At 44.4% G+C, this 26,819-nt stretch overlaps 1 protein-coding gene across 1 annotated transcript in view; it reads right to left on the bottom strand.

Annotated features, from left to right (window-relative positions):
- Positions 1-19,834: 19,834 nt before the first annotated feature.
- Positions 19,835-26,819, bottom strand: part of LOC143940102 (olfactory receptor 10A7-like) — a 31,359-nt gene continuing 24,374 nt past the window's right edge. The window contains exon 2 of the mRNA XM_077461163.1: positions 19,835-26,819. This exon is cut by the window's right edge and continues 154 nt beyond it. Within this exon, the coding sequence (XP_077317289.1) occupies positions 25,969-26,819 (851 nt within the window). The 3' untranslated portion in view covers positions 19,835-25,968.

The raw sequence follows: 26,819 nt of genomic DNA, 5'->3' as shown, positions 1-26,819 counted from the left end.
AGCCGGACAGCTGGTCACGCGCTCTAGAGTGCACTTTAATATTTATATTATTGTTTTTTCTCTCTTTAGTGCTAAAGCAATTTTTGATCATCACTTTATTCTACTCCCCTGATGAAGCCAATGTGTTGGCGAAACTAGTAGGAAAGAAGTTGGCCTGCTACTTACCATCTTATCAGCTGGTCATCAAAATTAGTTTCATTATTGATATGTGACTACTTTGTACTGACGGCTCCCTTTTTAAATCACATTTTGTATAATTTTGTATGAATAAAAGTTTTCTTTATAAAAGTACTTGTCTATTTATTTGTGGCACCGTGATAATCTTCCCTGTTTGCTCCAAATTGTATTCAAGGGATGATGTGGAAAGGGAAAATCCGGAGGAGAACTATGCATCCACTTCAGTTGTGTAATCAATGTTGGACTTATTAGGCCAGAAGGGGAGGCAGAGGGGGAGTGAGAGAAGGAGGAAGGCTAAGATTATACCAGAGAGACCTAAGTTACCAGAGACTTACCAATGGGGTCACCATGGCAATTTAAAATACAAAGTTTCTTTTGCTTTTGGATGATTTAATCCTTACTCAACATTGGAGGACTTGCGTATAAACAAAACTTGCAAAATATCATACCGGAATCCCTCCAGTCGTTTGTGGATGCAACTATGTATATGAATGAAACGGGTTATTGGTTAGCAAAAAATTCCAATCTTTCCAAACCTTTGGAAGCAAAGGACGTAGGATATGGGGTTTTTGGTGAGGAATTAAAAGAAGGGAAATATGTTTTTGTGTGTGGCATATATTGGCATAACCAAATTGATATGATGCAAATGCCCAGGAGGATGACATTTAGTAAGGTGTCTGTTGGCCAAACTAGGGAGCTCCAGATGGCACATCAACAGGGTGAAAATTTCCTTGTGAGGGCGGTATCTCAGTCTTATCAGTCCTATAGAGATGCTCTTGGTTACTGGACATGTGGAACACCAGAACTGGTCATAGGGGAAATACGCCTGGTTTATGTCTCACCTGAGAGGTTCAAACCCTGCAAAGGTGATGCCAGTGACTACACACAAGGACATGCTCTGTTAGAGAAAGGGGAACCACTACAAATATATGTAAACACTGGCTACCAGGGTGCAGTATGCCTTCACCACATGGCACTTCAACGTCTCACAGTGGTTGATAAAATCCTATTACCCTATATGTGCTGAATATACACTGAATCAAGTGCGGTCATTGTACCAGTGGCTTACTCCCAGAGATGTACGGACACAGAATTCAAGATACTTATTTCTGAGGAGTAACCAAAAGAGGAGGGATGGATTCAGCACTATATTGGGGGGAATAGGAGCTGGGATGGTTGTTATCGATGAAGTGGACATCAGTATCCTGAGGAACAAACTCTCAGCCATAGCTTCACACAAAAAGCTGGGCTTTGTTACTCAGAGGGAGATTAACCACTTGACCACTGGGCACCCTTCCTAACCAGACCAATTTTCAGCTTTCGATGCTCTCACAATTTGAATGACAATTACTCAGTCATGCAACACTGTACCCAAATGAAATTTTTGTCCTTTTTTTCACACAAATAGAGATTTATTTTGGTGGTATTTAATCACCGCTGGGTTTTTAATTTTTTGCGCTATTAATCAAAAAACGGAAAGTTCGGTAAAAAAAATCTTTGTTTTTTTAAATTTATTGCAGAGTATTGGCAGAGTATTGGCAGAGTATTTGCAGAGCATTGGTGAGTATTGACAGAGTATTGGCGAGTATTGGCAGATTATTGCAGTGTTGCAGAGTATTGGCAGAGTATTGCACAGTGTTGCAGAGTATTGGCAGAGTATTGCACAGTGTTGCAGAGTAGTGGCAGATTATTGCACAGTATGGGCAGAGTATTGCAGACTATTGGCACTGAGCAGTGCTGTGGGCACTTCACATCCAGCCCACAGCGCTGCTGCCATCTCTCCCCAGTGGGTGGGGGGCACAGTGGGCTGCATATGATGGGCACAGTGGCTGCATATAATGGGCACAAGTGGCTGCATATGATGGGCACAGTGGCTGCATATAATGGGCACAAGTGGCTGCATATGATGGGCACAGGTGGCTGCATATTATGGGCACAGTTGGCTGCATATGATGGGCACGGTGGCAGCATTTGCTGAGCAAAGAGTCTGCATATGATGGGCACAGTTGGCTGCATATCATGGGCACAGGTGGCTGCATATAATGGGCACAGGGGCTGCATTTGCTGGACACAGAGTCTGCATATGATGGGCACAGCTGGCTTCATATGATGGGCACAGTTGACTATAAATGATGGGCACGGTGGCTGCATATGATGGGCACATTGGCTGCAATTGATGGCACAGTGAGGCTTCAATTGTTTTTTTTGTTTCAATATTTTTCAGAAATTTTCAGTTCGTTTGCGCCCCCCAAAAATTTTGAGCACCAGCCGCCACTGGTCGGAGGCATGGCCATAATGTCTTTTGTATGCCAGGTCAATACATGGTGGTGAACTAGAAATGTTGGGAAGATGCTTCACTCTGTGTTCTGGATGAGGAGAACATTGCCGGGAAGGAAACACTGTTGTATTATTTGGGACATAGGTTCTTTGTTCTAAAGGATACCAATGTAACTTTAGTCATGGAACTAGGATGTTCTGTGAGCCTAACAGTAGCTAGAGGAGTATGGTGCACCCTTGGCAGTATCCAGACACAGGAGTGAAATTATGTGGTACCGCATATTGCCAATTTGTCTGTGGATGTCAACTATAACCGCCCTGTTAGTCCGAAAGCCCTGAATCTTGGTATGGGAAGGAAGATACAGGAATGGTTAACAAATTGGGATAGGGATGAGAGCCTTATGAGGATGCTGCAGCAAGAGAGAGCTAATGCTACTATAGCCATCTACCATGATCAGAATAAAATAAAGGAGGTAGTGCATCAACTAGAGAATGATGCTGGAAGGTATTGGTGAGGGTAATATTTGGACATTCCAGTAAGGCCAACAGTATTTAGAATTATTTGATACATCCCATTGTAGTATTACTCATTATTGCTGCAGTTTCGTCATTGATTCAAGTTGTTATGTCTTGTTGGACTTGACATTTATATAGGAAGGTCTCACATTTATCTATGCAAGTTGAGGGACGAATTGATGGTAAGGTCTCTTGGTACAAGTTAGAGGCTTTTCTGCCAATTCAGAGTCCTGAAGTACCATTGACATGCCAAAATTGCATAAGAAAAGGCAATTTTGAGCATGCCTGCCTAATCCCAACTCGTACGTACAATAAAGAGTTATAAGAGGTTGGGAGTGGGATGTTTAATTTGGTGGGTCACATATATATGCATATATTATGGTACTTGTTGATTTGTGTGATAGTATAGTGTGACATATGTGTACTTTAGGTTAGTAATATGGGTGAGTAAGACCCTCCTTGAGGTTCTGTATCTGAAAGCTGGTTGATATGTGGCTCTGAGTGTGTGTTGGTGAATGATGAGTGAATGGACAACCCTGGCATGTATTGTACCCCGTTGTGAAGATACAAAGGAGAAGACACAGAATGGTGACATGGAGCTGTAGCTGAAGAATAGTGGTGGTGTGTCAGTCAGGGGCAAAGCAGCACATGTTGGGAAGCACAACACAAGTCCGTTATAGACTGTTCCATAGGAACTGTTTCTGAGGTGCATGTTGGGAAGCACAACAAGTTGAGACAGTTATGGACTGTTCCATAGGAGCTGTTTCTGAAGAAGGGTGATATGCACCTTTCAGGTGCAAAGCGAGAGCAAATTTATTTCCTACAACCACTGATTGCAAGTAAGAAATGTGCTTAATTCCCATATCAACACAGACAGTGTTGATCAGGGAATCCCTCCTATGGAGCCATTGTGTACTTCCGGTGGAGGGGGAGCCACAATCATAATGCTTTGCTTCATGGCTGTGACAAAAATCATCTGACATGTCATGCACAGCAGGTAGCCAAATGTGAGCCATTCAAGAAAATGAGGACGTGCCACAAACACCGGTCTAAATCTAGTCTTAGCCATGCTTTTTATATAGTCAATTGCTGTCTCACATCTCAAATGGCTAATTTGTGTTTGCAAACATCTGATAATGGAAAGAGGAGAATTTCTTGCAGACATAGTCATGAAGGACCAAAATCACAAAAGCAAAAGAGCATTTGTCTTGGGCCACCTTATTAAGATTGGGTAAATAAGCCATCTTATATGACACACACACACACCTGGTGAAGGTTGTGTTAACCTTTTAAATGGTAAAATTTGGGATGACTACAAAGAAAAAGAATTGCTGGGAGAGGGGATGTGCGGAGCCTAGAGCAATTTTTTTTTTTTACGTTTAAACAGGTAATGTTTATTGAACATTATTGCAGAGATTACAATCACAGTGGCATACACCGAACATTCAAAAGGCGTTGCGTCATAACCATAACAGTAGATAAAAGACATTTTTCCATTACAGTAGCGATTATGTATCATAGTCAAGGAAAGTCCTAACATTGACATGTTATTTACTGTAACAGTACATCAAATTCCCTCATCACACGTGGCAACCTCCTGTAGCCATTTATCCCATATTCTATGATATTTAGCTGGGCAACCCCTATTTTTATATAAGAATTTTTTGTATGGGAGCGTAAGATTAACTTCCCATTTCCAGTTCTCAACCCGGGGTGGAAGGGGCCTCATCCACTGTCTAGCTATCACTTTTCGAACAGAAAACAAGGTTTCCTGCAGGAAAGTGCCAGTAGTTTTATCTAATACGTCAGGAAATATCCCTAGTAGACAAGGTTTGGGGTCTAGAGCCAAGGGCGAGCCCATAACATCATGTAGAAATGATACTACTTGTTTCCAAAGTTCCTGCAGTTTGGGGCAAGACCAGATAAGATGGAAGAACGTCCCAGTCTCAAGATTACACATCGGGCAAAGCACAGATTGATTCATATTATATTTGGCGGTCCTGAGTGGGGTGAGGTATGCTTTATGCACTATGTAAATCTGAGAAAGCCTGTCCTGGAGCCTAGGGGACACCAACTTGCACGTCTCCAGAGCCTCCTCCCATTCCTCGTCTGTCAGTTCACCCACATCACCCTCCCAGCGGGACTTCAGAGCATACGCTAGTCTCGCCGAGACGGGGGCCGTAAGCATACCATAAAAGCACGAGATAAGCTTTTTGGGATCAGTGTCCTTCACTATGGCGACAATAGGATTGGGAGCAGGCCGAGGCAATGACTGCGGGAATTGTGTTCTAAGTGCATGTTGAACCTGTAGGTACTGAAATAGCATAGTGTTTGGAATACCATATGCCTCCTGCAGCGCCTGAAACGTTTTAATAGTACCAAGGTGAATCAGGTGATGCAGGTAGTATATTCCCCTCGATACCCATAACTGAACACTCTCGATCTTTTGAAGTTCCGGCAATTGTTTGTTATGCCAAAGTGGGGTATAGTCATTTGGTGATGCAACATTCAGTTTAGTGGATGCCAGATCCCAAATCTTTCTGTAATGAAAAAGCATGGAGTGTTTACCTGGCTCCACGACGGAGCTCCCCGCCCCCGTCGAGATAGCAGCTATTGGATCATCTGCCATTTGTGCCCATGTAGGGGAGAGAAGGGTAAGAAAACGTTGTTTATCAGTCTTGCCTACATGGAAAAGCTGAGACAGTTGTGAGGCAACATAGTAATGATTTAGATCTGGAAGAGCCATGCCCCCCATATCAGTCGGGCTTTTCAAAGCCTGCCAAGCAAGCTTGTGTCTATTATTCCCCCATACAAAGGGTCTAAGGAGACTTTCAAGGGATTTAAAGTATTTCAGCGGCAAATATACCGGGGCATGCCACAACACATACAGTATTTTAGGTAATAGGACCATTTTAATCAGATTTACGCGCCCCCAAACCCCAAGGGGGAGACGAGACCAGGCCTGAATCTTAGTACGCACCAGGGAGAATAATGGTTCTACATTCAGCGCAATGTAATCTGCTGGATTCCTAGAGACATATACCCCCAGATACTTAATAGTGCCGACTCGCTGAAGAGGCAGACTGGCCTGAGATTCTGACTGTGGAAAACTGTCAATAGGCAAAATTGGGGATTTTTCCCAATTTATACGAAGACCGGAAAAGCTACCGAACCACTCTATCTTTTGTAGGGCCTTTGCGAGGGAAGGGCCCGAGTCCGCCAGGTATAACAGCGTGTCGTCAGCATATTGACTGATTTTTTCGGTTAGTCGACCCATCGTCAGTCCCCTGATCGCTGGGTCCTCACGAATCGACACCGCTAAAGGTTCAGCAGCCAAGGCATATAGCAGCGGGGACAGTGGGCACCCCTGTCTGGTACCTCTACTAAGGCCAAACTCCCGGGAGGACCACCCATTCGCCACCACCTTAGCCGTTGGGTGATGATACAGCAGCCTCACCCACCGGATAAAGTTCGGGCCAAAGCCGTATCCCGCTAGACACCTCCACAGATACTCCCATTCCACTGAGTCAAATGCCTTAGCCGTGTCAAGTGTCACCACCACACGCTCACCCACTGCCTCATGCGTTGCCTGTAGATTTATATAGAGCCTGCGTAGATTGAACGATGTATTCCGCCCCGGCATAAAGCCCGCCTGGTCAGCCTGAATCAGGCTAAGGATCACTCCGTTCAATCTAGTAGCAAGTATTTTAGCTAAAATCTTAATATCTACCTGCAATAGGGAGATTGGGCGGTATGATTCCGGGAAACCCGGATCTTTGCCAGGTTTGGGAATCAAAACTATCGTTGCCTCCCTCATGGACGGAGGCAATGTCAGTGTATCAAAAAGACTCCCGTAGAGGGCAAGAAGCTTAGGCGCCAGCACGGCTTGGTAACGGGAATAAAATTCAATGGGAAGACCATCTGACCCCGGCGACTTGGATTTTGCAAATTCCGCAATAGCACCCACTATTTCATCGGTGGTCAGGGGGGCCTCCAGAGCCTGCACCTGTTCCTCCGTAACCTGGGGGAGGGAAACCTGAGCCAAAAAGCTGTCCATCGGAGTGGTGTCGTCGGAGACTGTAGTGGTGTATAGGTCCGCGAAAAAGTCCCGAAATCTAGCTGTCACTTCAGAAGGGTCCGTGATCATTGTATCACCCTGACCCCGCAAAGAAATAACAACCGGGGGCCTGTCTTCCCTGTGTACCAAATATGCTAGCAACTTACCAGCTTTTTCCCCGGATTCAAAGTATTTTTGTTTGGTAAAAAAAAGTTTCTGTCGGGCCTTGTCTTGGTGTAGCTGAGAAACCACCCTCGACTGTAGTCTAAGTGCATCTGCGTTTGCCGTAGACGGGTCATCTATGTAGGTGCGTTCCCTGGAGCTCAAATCAGCCTCAGCCTCAATAATGACAGTGGCCGAGTCAGCTTTGAGCCTATTAATGTGGGCAGTCAGCACCGATCGAGCGTGTAATTTAAATGTATCCCACACTGCTGGAACTGAGGCCGTGTGGTCATTATCCTCAAAAAATTTTATCCACTCCGCTTCAATAGTGTCATCTTCAGGTAACAAAGTCAGCCAGAACGGATTTAGTCGCCACGTCCGCGGAGGCCTACCCAGGGGCACGTCAAGCACTACAGAGTAGGGGCTGTGGTCCGAAAGTAGTCTGGGGCAGAACAATACTTCCCTGAGTCTGGGAGTGAGTTGTTTAGATATTAGTATGAAGTCAATACGGGAGAGAGAACCATGTGTGGGTGAGAAACATGAATACTCCTTCTTTTGAGGGAATTTGTGCCTCCAAGTGTCCACAAGGTGAATGGTGGTTATAAGCCTGGAAAACCTAGTGGTCCCAGCTTGCCCCACCATCAACTCGGGGGGTTTGAGCCTATCTAGGGATGGGTTAAGCGTAGTGTTGAAATCCCCCAGCCAGATAACAGGAACCGCCGGATGTCTGGACATAAAAGACAGACCCTCAACAACCAGCGTCATGGTAAATGGAGGGGGGATATAGAAGGCCATAATAAGGTAGGGTTCCCCATACAATTTAGCATGTAGAAAAACAAACCTGCCCTGTGGGTCAGTAAGAATTTCTCAAAGTTCAAATTGGACAGACTTAGCTACAAGTACCGAAACCCCCCTTGAATGAGACGTGTAGGTGGAATGAAATGCCCACCCTATCCAAGGGCGTTTAAGGGCCATCTGCAGTCCACCCTCCACATGCGTCTCAACTAGCACCATCACTTCCGCCCTTTGCTTTTTGAGGAACGTGAAGGCTGCCGCGCGCTTAATTTTATCGCGCAGGCCCCTCACGTTCCAGGTAAGAAACCGTATAGATGCCATAAAGATTCATATAAAGCAATAGGTGCAGTCTGCTTACCCCCCAACAGCCCTCCTATAAACACACCCCAACACAGCCATGCTTGATCAAGCCCAAACAGGGGCTGTATAGGCAGTAGTGGTAAAAAACATTCAGTAAAAGTAACACTTAGTTCAGATACATACTTCGATATATTTATAGTAATCTTCTGCATAGAAACCCTAACCAAACCATCCCCCTCCCCCCACCCTACCCTGCACCAACCCCAACTTGTGCGGGTATGTTCCCTGAAAAACCAAACATGTCTGGCTGGGAAAACCAGTTTCATTAAATCAATAAAAAGGTTTAGAACAATAAGTCTGGAAGAGGGTCGCGGCCATCAGCACCAGACGGCACGGCAAAACAAAGCCCCCTGTATAACAGTACACAGTGGTGACCCGGGTAAATAGGCAAAAGTGCCGGTTGCCGTCCAGCTCCAGTGATCAGCTCCCTCTTGACAAGAAGAAGTCCCAGCAGACAATGGAGCAGTGTTCCGCTGCACCGTGCAATTAGCCCGTAGGCCTAACATGTCTCCCCTTGCTCCGGGAGAAAAAGAAAAAAAAAGGGGGAAAACCAAAATTGTTGAAATAAAGCAAACAGGTATGTATTGCAGAAAAGGTCCCCCAACAGGGACACTAAGAAAAAAGGAAAAAAGTTGATCCATGAACGTTGACACCATCAGCCGGCGCAAATGTCCCAGAATCAGAAAGTTCAGCAGATCTCAAAGTAGAAAAGGGCATAAAGGTAACATACGCCACAGATGCAAGCACCCTGGCGATAATAGAGCAGCAAGTAGAGATCAGGCGACCTGCCACAGTTCCAGAACACCAGGGGAGAGACGAAAAAAAATTTTTGTTAGCTCACACGTCCCAATGGGTCTCAGGCAGCTCCATCTTGAGGCCCTCTGCGTTCCAACCATGCTATGACCTCTCTGGGTTGTTCAAAGAAGATCGCCCGGTCTCCTGCCTCCACCCTGAGGCGTGCTGGGAATAGCATAGAGTATTTCACTTGCTGTGTACGCAGTAATCGTTTGGCCTCCATGAAACTCTGTCGGCGTTTCTGGACGTCCGCGGAAAAATCAGGGAAGATTGCAACTTTAATATTGCCCACAGGAATATTACCCTTTTCCCGAGCCATGCGGAGGGCCGCGTCTCTGTCCTTATAGTTCAGGAGTTTTGCAATAAAGGTGCGTGGAGGTGCACCCTGAGGTGGAGGCCTGGCAGGCATACGATGCGCGCGTTCAACCGCCAGCATGGGGGAAAAAGACTCTCGGCCATAGGTACTTATTAGCAATTGTTCCAGAAAAGTTGTGGGGTCCTTACCTTCAGCCCCCTCCGGGAGACCAATCAATCGGATGTTGCATCTGCGTATACGATTTTCCATTTCGTCCTGTTTAGCAATCAGGAGATCTATTTTCTTCTGCATGTGGTCAGCATCACTTTGCAGTGGTGGGAGAGCGTCTTCCACATTACTGATACGGGTCTCAGTCTCCCTCACCCGGTCGCGTAGTTTCTGAAAGTCTTGCCTCAATAAAGAGATGTCAGTTTGCACTTCCTCAATTTGGGATGTAAGGGACGTGCGGCACAATGTAATGGCTTCAAGAAGCCTGTCCGTGTCTCCCGCCACACGCGGCCCTCCCGACTCCTTCGCGCCGCCATTTTCCTCCCCCTCCTCACTCACATGTCGGCGGTATTGTGACAATCGCGCCGCCGCCGATTGTCGGGATTTCGAGGGAGACATACGTGCCGGAATGGAGGGACGCCTGCCAGACGTGGTTAGGTGAGTATCGGTGCTGTGGTGTCACAGGATCAGCGTGGGAGACAGGATTCCTCGGCGGAGCTCCGGAGACACGCGTCCTACTCCATGCAAGGTCAGGCCACGCCCCCGCCTAGAGCAATTTTTAGGCACTTTAACCACTTCAATACAGGGCACTTAAACACCTTCCTGCCCAGACCAATTTTGAGCTTTCAGCGCTGTCGCACTTTGAATGACAATTGCGCAGTCATGCTACACTGTACCCAAATGAAATTTGTATCATTTTTTTCCCACAAATAGAGCTTTCTTTTGGTGGTAATTGATCACCTCTGCAGTTTTTATTTTTTGCTAAATAAATAAAAAAATACCGAAAATTTTGAAAAAAAAAATGTTTTTTTTGTTTCAGTTTCAAAACTTTGTAAATAAGTACGTTTTCTCCTTCACTGATGGGCACTGATGGGGCTACACTGATGTGCACTGATAAGGCGGCACTGATGGGCACCAATGATGTGGCACCAATGAAGTGGCACTGATGAGGTGGCATTGATGGACACTGATATGTGGCACTGATAGGCGGCACTGATGGGCGACACGGATGGACACTGATAGGTGGCACAAATTGGCACTGATAGCTGGCACGGATTGGCATGGATGGGCGGCACAGATGGGCATGGATAGGCAGCACAGATGGGCATGGATAGGCGGCACAGGTGGGCACTGATAGGTGGCACAGGTGGGCACTGATAGGCGGCACAGGTGGGCACTCATAGGCGACACAGGTGGGCACTCATAGGCGGCATTGGTGTTATACTGTACTAATGGATGCCAATCAGTGCCAAACAATAATGCATGCCAATCAGTGATGCCCATTGTGGGCACTGATTGGCATCCATTATGGGCACTGATTGGCATCCATTGTGCTGACTGGCATCCCTGGTGGTCTAGGGAGGATTACCTTTTCCCTGGTGGTCTGGTGGCGTCCCTGGTGGTCCAGTGTGGGCATCCTCGGGGGGGCTGTGCTGATAATCGATCAGCACAGACCCCCCTGTCAGAGGAGCAGCCAATCGGCTCTCCTCTACTCGCGTCTAACAGACGCGAGTGAGGAAAAGCCGATCACTGGCTCTTCCCATTTACACTGTGATCAGCCGTGATTGGACACGGCTGATCACGTGGTAAAGAGTCTCCGTCGGAGACTCTTTACCGAGATCGTAGTTGCCGGGTGTCAGACTGACACCCCGCAACAACGATCGCCGCGATGCGCGCCCCCGGGGGCGCGCAGCGGCTCATAATCCTGATCACGTCATATGACGTCCGATCAGGATTATGCAACCACTTTGCCACCGTCAATTCCCTATAGGGCGGGCGGCAAGTGGTTAAATCAAAATGACAAAAATATCAGACTAACTTGGGAGATTAGGATAACTATAACCTTTTGGATCTAGAAATCATATACTGATGGATAGTTACCATCATTACCCCTGGATAGTAGAAATGGCACAAAAAGAAAAGGGACTATCTGGAACAAGCAAAGGAAATTGGAAGTGATTTTATTAACAGAGGATAGACTGTATAAAAAGAGTTAATTGAAGAGAAAATTGAAGAAGTGTAGAATCTGGAAAGAGACCATCTAATCGGAGATAAAATATGAGTAGATTTATTCTGGATTATAGTACATATGCAGCATAAAAAGGTTACGCGTATTACAAGAAAACATTGGCCTATTCTAAAGTCTGATTTACATTTACAACAGGCATTACCAAATAAACCTAGGTTTATATATAAATGGGCGCCTACTGTTGGAGATCGTGTCATCAAGGGGGTGGTAGGCCCTCCCCAAGCGAAACAGTGGTCCTTCTTTGGAGGAAAATGTTTTTATCCCTGTAGAAAAATGTTTTATATGTAATAACACCAAAAAGAAAATCAAAAAGAATTTAATTTGTGGAAAATAGTGCAGGGAAGCAGGGAAGCAGTATTCTATTTGTGATTTCATTACTTGCAACACAGAAGGGGTTGTATGTGTTCCAGTGCCCATGCAGGCTGCAGTACGTGGGCACAACCAAATGTCCCTTAAAAGTCAGACCACAAGAGTATCTATCAGACACGATTAAAGGATTTACTAAACATAATTTGTCCATACATTTCTCAAGATTCCATAATAAGAACTCATGATTTTTACTACCCCCACCTAGTGAGATTACTAATTAATGCCCTATACTATGATTTTTTATCTCTGCTATGACTATTTAAGTGAGATTTATCAATTTTTAAATTGTAATTTAGATAATTATCATTATTTTTTATTTTATGCTTATGTCAATATGTTTTATAAAGTTTAGAAGATATTTATACTTTTTGTAATATTAATTGGGATAGCTCTAATAGTGTCACCAGGCCCATCCATTTTTTTTTCTCTTTTTGTGGATCCGATCTGTTGGTGCTACACCTTTTTTAGGAATGTACCACAGTATTATGGTCACAGACAGGCATGTACTAGCCATCGGGACTACCGGGAGTTTCCCGGTGGGCCGATGGCTCAGTGGGCCTGTTTCAGTGACAGAAATGCCTTCTTCTTGTTTTTTGTAGTGGGTACCTGCGGCCCCGCATCTTCCTCTGGCCGCCACATAGCTCACAAATTTTGTCTCTCAAGTGAGATTTCCAAACTGGTTGCTAGCCACCTGCCGCCTAGCGTGTAGCAACCAGTGACGTCAGACACAGAAGGAGGCTGAGACGGCCCAGCATTCACAGCGGAGCAGGGTTTAAGTTTCTCCTCCTCCGCGCCGAGTGCTTAGCTCCACCCACCTCCTCCTCTGCTCCGGGGACATGCTCTTAGAGAGGAAGTGCTGTATGTGATCCTCTTCTTCTGCTGCCCGTGCCCGACTTTTCTGCACTGCCTGAGTGTTGTCTGAGGGACCCCAGAGGAAGAGCAGACCTTCCTATGCCTGTGTCCCCACTGCTCGTTTCCCTGCTATCTGTTGCTGTTCGGGATCTGCAGGCAGCTGCCACTATGTCGAGTGACATCAGTCATACCTAGCTCCCGAACTACAGCACAGTTTTGACCAATGGGGGAAACAAGCAAAAAGCAGGAGGAAATATGACAAGTGAGCCTGAGTGGACATCAGCAACACCAGATCAATGTACAAGGTAATGGATCAGAAAAATGTGTGAGGATCAGTTTTAGTGGTAATCTCTGTAACATTAAACAAAACTAGTTTTGAATGAAAGCTGGGAAGCCATAGGGGTTAACTTTGTAACAGTGCAGTCACCCTCCATAGTGACTGAAGGGGTTTGTTTCTAGTCTGGCAGCTTCTCTCTCCCCTTATCTTGGTTTGCAAGTTTTGCTGTATTGCCCTTCAATTTGGGGCTCTGGTGTGGCTGATCTGAGTGTCCAGAATCATTACCTGAGGGTAATCAGGATTTGTTTGAAATGTGGAGAGATAACATTATTTTATCATATAGTAGAGCTGCAGTATCTTATGCCATTGATAAGAAACACATCGGGACTCTAGTCAAGTCACAAGCAGCATTGGCTGGGTCTATGGATGTGCTATACGTTTAAACCATTTATTTCTCCAATGATCTATTAGGGCTCAGTTCACACTGCTGCGATGTGGGAACCTTGCGAACAGGGCTGGTGCAAGGATTTTTGATACCCTAGGCGAAACCTCATTTTGCCGCCCCCCTTGGCCCCACCCCTGACTCCACCTCCTTTGCCCTTCCCATGTACACCCCACCTTTTTAATGACCACTACTATTTTGCATGCGACACTTTGCTAGACCAGCTAATTGTGGAAATTTTACAGTTTTGCCCCCAAACCAGCTTTCAGATCAAATAATTCAAAACGATAAATGATAAAATAGCAGATTTTTATTTGTAAACGTTTTCACCAGTGCCCTTTAAATGCAGCCTCACCTCTGCCCATCAAATGTTATCTCACTTGTGCCTATCAAATACAGCCTCACCAGCACCCATCAAATACAGACTCACCAGCACCCATCAAATACAGACTCACCGGCGCCCATCAATGCCACTTTACCAGCGCCCATCAAATACAGACTCACCAGCACCCATCAAATACAGACTCACCAGCGGCTATCAATGCCGCTTCACCAGTGCCCATCAAATACAGACTCACCAGCACCCATCAATGTCGCTTCACCAGTGCCCATCAAATACAGACTCACCAGCGGCTATCAATGCCGCTCCCCAGCGCCCATCAATGCCACTTCACCAGCACCCATCACATACAGACTCACCAGTGGCTATCAATGTCGCTTCACCAGCACCCATCAAATACAGACTCATCAGTGCCCATGAAATACAGACTCACCAGCGGCTATCAATGCCGCTTCACCAGCGCCCATCAATGCTTCTTAACCAGCGCTTATGAATGCAGTCTCACCAGCACCCATCAATGCAGCTTCACCAGTGTCCATCAATGCAGCTTCACCAGTGCCCATCAATGCCGCCTCATCAGCGCCCATCAATATCGCTTCACCAATGCCGCCTCACCAGTGCCCATCAAATACAGACTCGGGGGGGACATTTGGTAGATCAGTCAATAGAATACATATACACTCACACACATTTTAAAATTACATTTGATTGTCATCACATATACAATCTCATTAAAGAGGAAGTAAACCCTGATGAGTGTTACTTCCTCTTTCATTCCCTGCAAAGGTAAAGCATAATGGACTACTATGCATCGCATCGCATCACATTGCATCGCATAGTAGTCCATTATGTGTCACTTTGAAGAAATTAGATTTTTTCAATTTTTTTATTGGATGTTTTATAGCAGAAAGTTTTAAAAAAAAAATTTTCTTTTTCAAAATTGTCGCTCTTTTTTTGTTTATTTTACAAAAAATAAAAGCCGCAGAGGTGATCAAATAGCACCAAAAGAAAGTTCTATTTGTGGGAATAAAAGGGACATCTTTTATTTTTATTTGGTTACAGCGTTGCAGTTAAAATAGTAGTTAAAATAATGCAGTGACTTTTTGCAAAAAATGGCCTGGTCATTAAGGAGGGGTAAATCTTTTGGAGAGCAAGTGGATAATAAGGACTGTTTCTTTAATGGACTGTCTATGGACCTTCTCTATACATCAGGGACTGCTTACCAAAGTGGATTCGAACTATGATAGTTACACTTGGTAGAGGGACAGAAGACAATTAAAGGACAGAGGGGCTGGTTTATAAAACAGGGACTGTCCCTATTAATCAGGGACAATGCCATACACAGTAGTGGGTGAAGGAGAGGGACTGGTCTAAAGGTCAGGGACTGTGACATGCTGTGAGTGGGGGAGGGGTCTCTCTGCACACAGCTAGTGTTGTCCCATGTCTCAGTGTAGCACACACACAGGCAGTAGACATGTACAAACACACTGGCAGCTGTACATTCCCCTCTCCCTCCCGAGCACTGCTCCATGGTCCTCTCAGATTGATTGATGATTCTTCTAGCACGGTCCCCATGGAGCATTCCAAGCAGGTGGGTTAGGGAGGGGGAGGTGAAGAAATTGACGGACAAGGAGGCACAGGCTCATCCATCTAACAGACAGCTTTATACAACTCCTACAACTCCCTCTGACAATCCAGAGTGTCCCCGGCGATTCCCCTTATGGTGTGGGCACAGGCTGGCTGCTCCCCCCTACTAGAATAACACTCACTGTGCGATCACACTGATCGGGGAACATCGCTGGGCTGGTGTCAGCTGCTCTGTGCTGTGAAGGGTCAGGTGCCCAGTAAAGTTCTCTGTGGAGACTGGAAGTGAAGTAGCAGAGACTCTTCTTTGGGATGCCGTGAGTGGAGCCCCTCACTGACACCTGGCCCAGATGCAGTGCCACTTGCCAGAAGATAGAGGAGGTGGGAAGTCATCCAGCGTGGTGGAGAGCACTAGGCGCGGAGAAGGAGGAGGAAGAGAACTCCTCCTCCGCTTTGAGTGCTGAGCAGAGAGTCGCATCCATTACATCACTGGTTGTTACACGCCAGGCGGCTGTAGCAACCAGTGGCCAGTAGAGCATTAGGCGGAGGCGGAGTGAGCACCTGCGCTACCCAGTGTTTGCTCACTCTGTCACTATCATTCCGGGACACTGTATTGACGCTGCTTGACATGGCAAGGACAGTGCAGGAATAAAATAACCAGCGGCCGGGCGCCCTAGGTGGCAGTGCGCCCTAGGCGGTTGCCTAGTCCGCCTAGTGGTAGCACCGGCCCTGCTTGCGAATCCACTGCAGGTTCCTGCATCGCATGTTTCCAGGCAGCAGTTCACACTGCCCTATGCCAACTGCCGGGAGTGTCAATTATAGTTATTGACACCCCCAAATCAGTTCACAAATCGCAGTACAATCCTCAAACTCGGACAGGAATCGGATCACATGGGTGTGAACACCCATGAGATCCAATTCTGCTGCGGACAAAAAATGGTTCTGTGCAAATTCGATGCAAATTCAGCCATACAATCTTTTTGGCTGAAATCGCATCGCACAGATATCGCATGTGATTTTCACTGCAGTGCGGTGTGAATCACATCCGATCTCTGACATCGCAGCAGTGTGATCTGGCCCTTGCTCCATGCTCTCATGTTGGGTTGCGGTAAATTGATATAAGGAATAAAGTATCTGCTTTCTACTGACAGGTCTAGTAAGAGCAGTATTAGGATGCACTTATTTTCTTTTCCTCAGACCATGTACACTGCATGAGATCACCTCTGTATATGCCCAGTGTTGGCTGATATGTACATTATATTGATGGATTGCTGCTAAACTCTTTCTTTGTGGATGCAGAAGGATATTTCTGTGGAGCTTTTCAGGGAGACTTCTATTCGTGATATTTAATATATCATTATTTTAGGTATAGGCATTGAGATTTATAGCAGCTCAATGAGGTCCACGCATTATAGGGAGTGCAGTTTGACAATGCTGCCAATTTGTAATGGTGAAGGGTGAAGGCCTTATTCATTTAGCTTAGATCTAGAACGGCTTGCTATAGTTAGTTTAGCCCCATTTTGCCCTTGTGTATGGCCACATTTTTATCCAAGTTTTTTCTTTTCCACATTCCTGCACTATATACACTACATTTTCCAGTATGTCACTGGATTTCAAGTAGTTATACCATGAAAAATTATCATTGCCCCCCTAGTTTTGACTGTGGTATCTTATGTGCCCATATATATTGTTCCTAGAGTCACCACTGTGTACAGCCTATAATAGAAATAAAGTAGAACGGCTAATGGACAGTGAAGGGGGAGGGGAGGCTTGGGTGGCTATCAGGGTTGGCCATGTCTGGCCGACATGAGAGAGACCCGTCATCTGCAATGCCCATCGCCTCACTTCATAGTGCGCAACCTGGTTCAGCCTCAGCACTGCTGCATTGCTGAAAGGCAGCCAATGGTTGTGCAGCAAAACCGGTTTCTAAAATTCCAGCCAATGAGGATGTAGCAATATTCCTATATGATGTTAGCCCTCCCACTTCACTTGTTCACTTGTTTTTGTGCGTGTTTGCAAAATTAAAGTGGGCCAGTCAGGATGAAGTCCAGGGCCAAATTTTTGTCCCAGTCCAGCCCTGGTCACAGAGAGATTTTTTGTTGTTTGTTTTGGCCGCCGGTGTTTCAGTTCTATTTGGACATCAGTAATAAGGCTGCTCAGTATATCTAAGTATCATAGTGTGGGCACATATAAGATGGCCACCGACCGTCCCCATGGTTACACAATTTATACACCATCAGTATATATACCAACATCATGCAATCAGCCCCTTTCCCCTGATGAAGCCACGTGACCATGATGTAACACATAGGGAGGAGCCTGGGTGATATCTTACGTAATACCGTAATTAGGGCCTGAATCATTATCAGTGGTATTTTTAATCACATGAGAGATATACAATTTTATTGTTTATTATCCTGTGAGTGAAATTTTAACAATGACGTGGAGATTCCAGTTTATGCTACACTATGGTTGTTTTTCTTTTTTGACATCAAAGTTGCACAAAGTAGCCATCTCGGTGGGACCATGACCCCTAATATGCCGATAGTATTGGAGTGGGCACAGAAGTGGAATTGAACCAGAGACTGCAGACCTGCATACCAATGATAAAGTGCTATATGACCTAAATGATTTTTGGGTTATCTTGGCAAGGTGAGAGCTGTGTGGGCACTGTGGTGGAGCATGGGAGCACTGTATGAGAGAATTTACAGCACTGGAGTGTTGATCACAAGATTGGTTGAACATTATATTTAGGACATTACTGTTCAAGAACTGTATATAACCTTACACATATGGCAATATACTGTATGGTCTGAGCACTTTAATCAAAGCCTGAAGAAAATATCTAAGATACGTACAGTTGATGTTTATTAATAATGTTTTATTTTAGCATTGTGAGCACTTGTAGAGTATATTATAAATAATGTAATGTAATTATAAGGTTATATTGGTACAATTTATACATAATAGATTGGTGACAATAATAATGAAATATCTAGGTTGGAAAGGTCACATTTACAGTGGAGGTTACATTATTTATCTGAATAGAGTGATAAAATAATTTATTTTAGGGGGGCTTTGGAAAACATTTTTTTGATTGTGGTGTGTATCAAAGGTAACAGTGCAGCATCTGTTTTTGATTAATACTCAATACATTTGTGGGAACACGATTGGTGCTTGCAGCAGTTACTATTGGCAATTGTAAATACACTTGTAAAAAGGAAGCGCAAGGGATTTACACATTCACAAAAAAATTTCCCTTGCAATTTAGTGTTACCGGTAAGTCTATTCTATGATAATAAAAAAAAATTCTATATTAAAATCATCAATAATATAAAAAAATTTAAAGAAACATCAGAAAAGCTTGACGTCAAGCTGTAATTTCTGGAATTCCAAATTCCTCTAGTAGCGGTAAAGTGATAAGAAAATATAAGCACGATAAACAAAATTCCAACAGTCACAGAGAGGGCAGGCCACATAGTGAACTTTTTAAGGAAGATTAAAAATATCCCCTTAAGGACCTGTTTGCATTTCCACATGGTTTCAACCTGCAACCTTGCTTTACATATGACAAATCTGCTTTAATACATCATGAACAAAACTGTAATGTATAGTCAGTAAAACCAAATGTTGCATTATTTCTTTATGTTCCATTATTCAAATAAACAAATATTTTTACTCAATAGTTTATCCTATGGTCATATTACACATAAGTTCTTTAGATATAGTTTTATTTATGATTAGGGTTATACCTATGTAGTCATTGCATATAAAGAAAAACACAAGATATAACCCAAATGCAATTTTGAAATAACCTCTTCTAAGAAACAAAAAACATGTTTTTTTTTAGGAAAGTACTACAAAGGTAGTTATCACTTTGGACACAATCTCTTTGTCTAAAGGTACCACAGAGCACACTATGAATGTCAGTGGTAAAATGAATTCAGAAAAGGCATGAACCACCTTGCATCCTTCAGATAGGAATGATGCTAGGGTGCTAACAGACATGAAGTACAACTGCCCACCTTTATTGTTGTGGTTTTGAAGCATATCATGATACAATATGTGGCAGGCAGTTATTATGTCCCCCATCTCCCCAATCTCTTCCCTTTCCATTTTCCTTTGCTTTCTTCCTTGTTTTGGTCTCTTTTGCTTTTCATATAGTATTCGCATAGAGCTGAGCCATTAGTCCTCTGGCACTTTGCTTGACAAAGGTTCTTGGCCCGAGAAAAAAGAACAGTAGAATTTCAAGTAAACCATTTTATTTATTACAGATATTTATATAGTGTCAACAATCTACAAAGTGCTTTACATATTGTGCATTCATAGTAGTCCCTGGCCTCAAGGAGCTTACAGAAGCACAGATGGAGGGAGTTTACAGAAGCTAGGAGTCGGTAAGTAATACTCCTTATCCATATACCCCTATGTAGGTGTAGCACTAACCCCCGAAAGAGCTGCTGGTTTTATTTGGGCTTACTGTTACCTCACCTGCTCGCCTCTCCATCTCAGGGGTCCCGTTGGAAAGTAGCCCAAATGATGATGAATCCGACACTTAGTCCTTTTTTTAACATTTATGCAGGATAAGCACAAAAGTCCTTCAATAGAGGGTCAGAGGATAAAGGGGGAGTTCAGGCACCTAGTAATTGCGGGTTAGAGGTATTGGTCAGATCCAGAGGACAAACAGCTCCACAGACTGGATCCAGCAATCACCGGATAGGCCCCTCTCACTTGACCTAGCAACCGATGAGATGCTCAACAAAGTCTCTGCCACAGACTTGTCAATTGAACTAAGACATCTTGAGAGTTTTAAAGAACTACCATACAGTACAAGTTTCTTTCAGCCGACCTGGCGATACTGTATGGGTGTTGATCCGAGTTGTGTCCTCCAACTGAGTTTCCAGGCTCCTCCAGAGACACCAGCCTTGCGCTTGGTCCTTTCCTAGAAAAGTCCTCCCCTGAATCCTCCAGTTTTCTGGGCCTCTCCCCGAGGCGAGACAGCACAGAACCACCCCTAGATCAGTAGGCCCCAAGACTTTTCTGAGCCTACCCTCTCAGTTGCAGAGCCTTGGGCTAGCCGGCCCCCGAGGCACACGACCATGCGACACAGACCCCAGGCCAGGAGGGCCATGAGGTCGGGATAGCGGACCCTGGAAAACGAACCACCAAAAATTGTGTCAGTACCTTAAATACCCTCTCCCAGAATGCACAGCAGGACAACCACTCCAACTGACCTATTTCCGGGCAAGAGGTGGTATTCAATTCATCCAGCCTGCTGCATTTCCACACTTACCGGCGGGGACAGCGACACCTACGGTCAAGTGGGAACCAGTGCAACCCAGCTGGACTGGCACAGAAACCAGATTTTTTAGGATAAAATTAGCCTGAGCCAACTGCAGCTTCAGACAACTAAATTTGAAAAATAATAGCGTCTGCCCATTAGGAGCAGGGCGCTACATAGGTGTGGCCCAGGCTTGCTGCCCACAGGGGAGGAGAAGTCACGCAGAGACTGGTTGATGCAGCAATATATTACATAGTTTTTTTTATATCAACCAGTTTTATTTTGTTTGCAGTGCATACATGTAATAGTGTACATTTCCAAGTATGGTACATATCATACAAAGCTTCAATTAACAATTGTATCTCCATCTTAGATCTTCGATATCACATCATGTTTTATGCATGAGATAAATGAAGTGAAAGGGTACCTTATGTCAGTGTTTTGGTTTGCTTCACTACCCATGAGCTTGAAGATCAACGTGCCATTTACTTTGCTGTGTGTAGTGCAAGAATCAGGTTATGAACAAGTGTCTGACTCCTGCAGCCACCTGTCACAAATTTTATAGTATTTCTCAGGACATCCTCTATTGGTGTATATAAATTTTTTGTATGGGAGGGTGTTGTTTATTTCTGCTTTCCATTCTGCGATGTCCTCATCCATTTTTTAGCTATTGCCTTTCGTGCTATGAATAGTGTCTCGTGTAGAAATATCTTTGTGTACCTGTCGGTCGAGTCTGGCAAGAGTCCTAAAAGGCACATTTTTGGGTCAAGCATGGCCGGAGAGCCCATATCTTCATGGAGGAATCTTACTATCTGTGTCCAGAGTCCCTGTACTTTGGGGCATGACCACAATAAGTGAATGAATGTGCCCGTCTCCCTTCCACACATTTGGCACAAAGTGGACTGGGAGTTTCTGTACCTGGCAACCCTGAGGGGGGGATTATGTAAATTTGGGTCAGTCTGTCCGAAAGTTTTGGCGAAGCTGCTTTACAGAATTCCAGAACTTCCTCCCATTCCCTGTCCTCGGTAGGTCCCACCGCCCTTTCCCAGCGAGGCTTAAGGCCATAAGCTATTTTAGTTGCTACTGGGGTGGAGAGTAGGTTATAGAATGCTGATATTAGTTTTTGAGGGTCTGTGTTTTTGATTATTGCCATGATGACATTTAAAGCTGGCTGAGGGGGGGATGATGGGAATTTAGCTTGGGTTGCATGTTTGACTTGTAGATATCTAAAGAACATATGATTGGGAAGATTGTACTCCTCTTTGAGTGCGTGGAAGGTTTTTAGGGTCCCAGTTGTAATTAAATGATGGAGATAGAAGATTCCATAGGTGGACCAGCAATCCACATCAGGGATTTGCCAGAATTCTAATATATTGCATAGTTACATACATAGTTACATAGTAAGGTTGAATAAAGACACCAGTCCATCTATTTCAACCTGAGTGAGTGTCTACAATTGTCCCTATCCCTGTACATTGCACACTCACATCGGTCCCCACCCTCAAGGAGCCACAATCCAAGGTCCCATTCATATATTGTAAAGCGCTGCGCAAACTGTTGGCGCTATATAAATCGTGAATAATAATAATAATAATAATAATAATAATATAGTAGGGCCAATTTTAGACAGAAGCCAATTAACCTACCTGCATGTCTTTGGACTGTGGGAGGAAACCGGAGAACCTGGAGGAAACCCACGCAGGCACAGGGAGAACATGCAAGCTTCAGGCAGGTAGTGTGGTGGTTGGGATTCAAACCAGTGACCCTTTTTACTGCTAGGAGAGAGTGCTAACCACTACACCACTGTCCCGCCCCATTCTATATTGATATAGTAGTGTTGAGAGAGAACAATAAACTCTGCAGACAGAGCCACATCAGACCAGAACACTTACAATGAACCAGGTAGGTAGTATTATGCACACTGGAGACACCTTACAGCATCTGGCAGGGGAGGAAGGTGAAAGGCAGAGCGGCAACCAGGCCCCAAAACAGGAAAGCTACTGACAGTACACAGCAACAGTCCCTGCTCTGCAGCTTTGCGGTATCCTGCTCCCATACCTTGACTGGTCTCACCCACACCTGACATTTATATAGGCACTAACCCCATCTATGAAATAGCAACAGGAGGAATTAAACTTAAAGGGACAATACACCTGACAACACTTTGTAGCTCATTGACTGCTCATTTAATTAAAGCAGACCATTCCCCACCAAAACCAAAAAACACATGTTCTGTACCACCTCACCTGGGATTTCAGTTCTGCATAAGGCCCTTCAGATCAGCTCAGTGTATCTCTACATCTTGCCAGCTCTGTTGTACCCTGCTCCCATACCTTGACTGGCCCCACTGGTCCCACCTACACCTGCCATTTATATAGGCACTATCCCTATCTATGACATAGCAACAGGAGGGATTAAACTTAAAGGGGCAATGGACCTGACAACACTCTGTAGTTCATTGACTGTTTATTCAATTAAAGCAGACAATTCCCCACCAAAACCATAAAATACATGTGCATAAAGCTCTGCATGCTGAATTCAAAACACACACAATCTTATGTTCAGAGCTGAGCTGCAGGAATTATTTGTATTGCATACATACATTGGTCTAACTTGGCATAAGTCTCATCTCATATCTCATACCCAATGGACCTCTGTGGAAGATGAAAATCACTTTAATGGTCAGCGATACTACAGTGATGTATACATACTTACACTATGCCAAGCTGGACCAATGTAACTGTGCAATACAGATCATTCCTGGAGTTCAGCTTTAATGAATGTTATTTTGCTGGAAATGTTTTTCTGAAGAAGCACTGGGGACGTAGCCAGTGCCTTCCAAGCCACCCCCCCCCCTCTGACGGGGGGTCTGTGCTGATTCATTATCAGCACAGCCCCCGGAGGATGACCAGGGACACCACTAGGACCACCAGGGATGTCACCACCTGGTATGCTACCCTAGAGCACCAAGGATGCCAATCAGTTTTCACAATAGATGCCAATCAGTGTCCACAATTGATGCCAATCAGTGCCCACAATGGGCATCACTAATTGGCAGGCATTATTGTTTGCCACTGATTGGCATCCATCAGTACCATACATTACAGTACATCAGTTCCACCTATCATTGCCCATCCATGCCCATCCGTGCCACCTATCAGTGCCCATCCATGCCACCTATCAGTGCCCATCAGTGCTGCCTATCAGTGCCCATCAATGCCACCTCATTGGTGCCCATCAGTGCCGCCTTATCAGTGCCCGTCAGTACAGCCCCATCAATGAAGGTGAAAACGTACTTATTTACGTTTTGTAACTGAAACAAAAAAAACATTTTTATTTTCAAAATGTTCTGTCTTTTTTTTATTTGTTTAGAAGAAAATATAAATTCCAAAGAAGAAAGCTCTATTTGTGGGAACAAAATGATAAAAATGTAGTTTGGGTACAGTGTTGCATGACCGCGCAATTGTCATTCAAAGTGCGACAGCGCTGAAAGCTGAAAATTTGTCTGGGCAGGAAGGTGTATAAGTGCCCAGTATTGAAGTGGTTAAGGATCTTTAAAGAGGAAGTAAACTCTGATGGTTTTTCTCTTCCTCTTTTTTCCCCTGCAAATTAAAGCATAATGGGCTAGTATGCCCGTGATGCCCCCGCTCGTGGCCACATCCATCTTCACCCTTCTTCCTTCCGGGGCGGTGGACTCCAGCTCTGTGACTGGCCGGAGTCCGGTCACGGCACGAGCCCTTTAGAAATGGCACGATCTTCAGTGCCCTTTCTTCAGTGCATATGCGCCAATGACATTGGCGCAAACGTATATGGTAAATATCTCCTGCAGGTTTAGGAGATATTTCCGGTACCTACAGGTAAGCCTTATCATAGGCTTACCGGTAGGTAAAAGTGGTGTAACTAGATTTACAACTACTTTAAATTACATTCACTTTGGTAAACATGGATGAGGACTTGTTTAAGTTATGCATCCTGTTTTAGTGTGGTCAACTTGTTGAGACCCAGGATCAGTGTACAAATATGTATTCTGTCATAGGTTTCTCTAATTATCCCTGAGCTTGCCAAATGACAAATTTCAGACCACAGACACAAGTCTCTGTTTGCATGTTTTTTCTGGTGCCTTCAAAGACCGTTAATCCATTTTTCTTGTTACAGTAAAATCTTGGATTAAGAGTAACTTGGTCTGAAAGTGTTTTGCAAGACAAGCAAAATTTGTTTATACATTTTGACTTGATAAACGAGTGATGTCTTGATATACAAGTAGGGTCACATCGCAACTGAGTATAAAAGAGAAGAGAGCAATATGGTTACATTTAATGAAGGTACATTACTTAGCAACTCACATGGTTGATCAAAACAAGCACATCTAAGTATACATGCATCCAGGGTAAAGCTGTCCACATAGACCATCATCCGCACCACCATCAACGTCATCCCTTCCACGCTGAGCTCCATGCAGTTTCTTCTGTATGATTACATATGGTAAGGGGTGGATATGGCCTAGTGGTAGTATGGTAGCCGTCTCTATCGGAAATAAACATACAAATATATACACATGCTTTCCCTTCCTGGGATGCAGTTAACTATTTCACTCCACCTTAGTGTACAAAAAAAAAAATCTATCAAGTTATAACGTAGTCAAAGTTCATCGCTTCAGTCTTCAAAGGCACACAAACTTCTGAATTATACAAAATTCTCACTTAAAAATATGTACTCAAGGAAGGGTTTCATTCAGTCTCTTCTCACCAAGGATTTATTCTCCTTGGTAGCCTTTAATACAATTCTAGTGTTCCTCTGAAATATCCTTGTCATGGAAAAATCTCTTGTGACAGATCTCTTAAAGTGGAAGTAAACCCTTCTATTGTTTTCAGTCAAGGAAGCTGCCATCTTGGCCTCTAATAATTCATCAACTGCCATAATGCTGCACATGTGATCAGTTATGACACCAGCCATTGGATGGTTTGAAAGTTTGGGTGAGAGCACAACCAATGTGAACGTTAGCATTTCCGGCATGCCGGGAATGTAAGTGTTTTTTTTTAAACTGGGTTTACTCCCGCTTTAATTGGAAAAAAAGCCCAACATAGACAACATAGACAAATAGACATAAATAGACAAACATAATTATGTTTCTCTTCTTATTGACTGTTCTCAAAGTTATGAGCTTGTGCAGATGGTTTTGCATCTTTAATACCAACACTCTTATACAAAATTTTCCTAAGTCCCCCTTTTACTTCCTGATTTCGTAAGCTATATATAAGAGGGTTTAACAGAGGAGTTACCACGCTATAGAGCAGAGACAATATTTTGTCATTATCTGGGGTGTCACTGGTCTTCACTCGTACGTATGTAAAAGCTCCTGTACCAAAGAACAAAGTAACTGAGACAAAGTGAGAGGCACAGGTTGAGAAAACCTTTTTCCTCCCTGTATTAGTGCTGATACGAAGAATGGCAGCAATAATTCGTCCGTAAGAATAAAGTACTAGAGAAAAAGGTAGCGGTAGTACTAAAAAGCCAGTGACGGAAACTGAAACCTCATGAGCTCTAACATCAGTGCAGGCCAGCTTCAGCAATGGGGGTATGTCACAGAAAAAATGGTTGATGAGGTTGGGACCACAGTAAGGTAAAGAAAAGATGGAGGCAGTCTGGCCAAGGGAGATAACATTGCCAGAGACCCAAGATACTGCAGCCATTTTTAAGCATGTCGTTTTGTTCATAACTGAAAAGTATCTCAATGGATTGCAGATGGCCACAAAGCGGTCATATGCCATGACAGCTAGGAGGAAACACTCAGTGACACCAAGGGTGAAAAAGCAATACATCTGCGCACAGCAACCATAGAAGGGAATTGTCTTCTTCTTGGCTACAAACGTTTGGAGCAGTTTGGGGAGGGTGACAGATATGTAGCATATTTCAAGAAAAGAGAGGTTACGCAGGAAATAATACATTGGTGTGTGGAGTAAGGAGTCCAAAGTGGCCACTGTGATGA

Source organism: Lithobates pipiens, unplaced genomic scaffold, assembly GCF_037356315.1.
Source record: "Lithobates pipiens isolate NorthernLeopardFrog02 unplaced genomic scaffold, aLitPip1_a1.2 Scaffold_3, whole genome shotgun sequence".
NCBI classification, from domain to species: domain Eukaryota; kingdom Metazoa; phylum Chordata; class Amphibia; order Anura; family Ranidae; genus Lithobates; species Lithobates pipiens.
The sequence above is the reverse complement of the archived record's forward strand: the minus strand, read 5'-3'. Positions and strand labels throughout refer to the sequence as shown.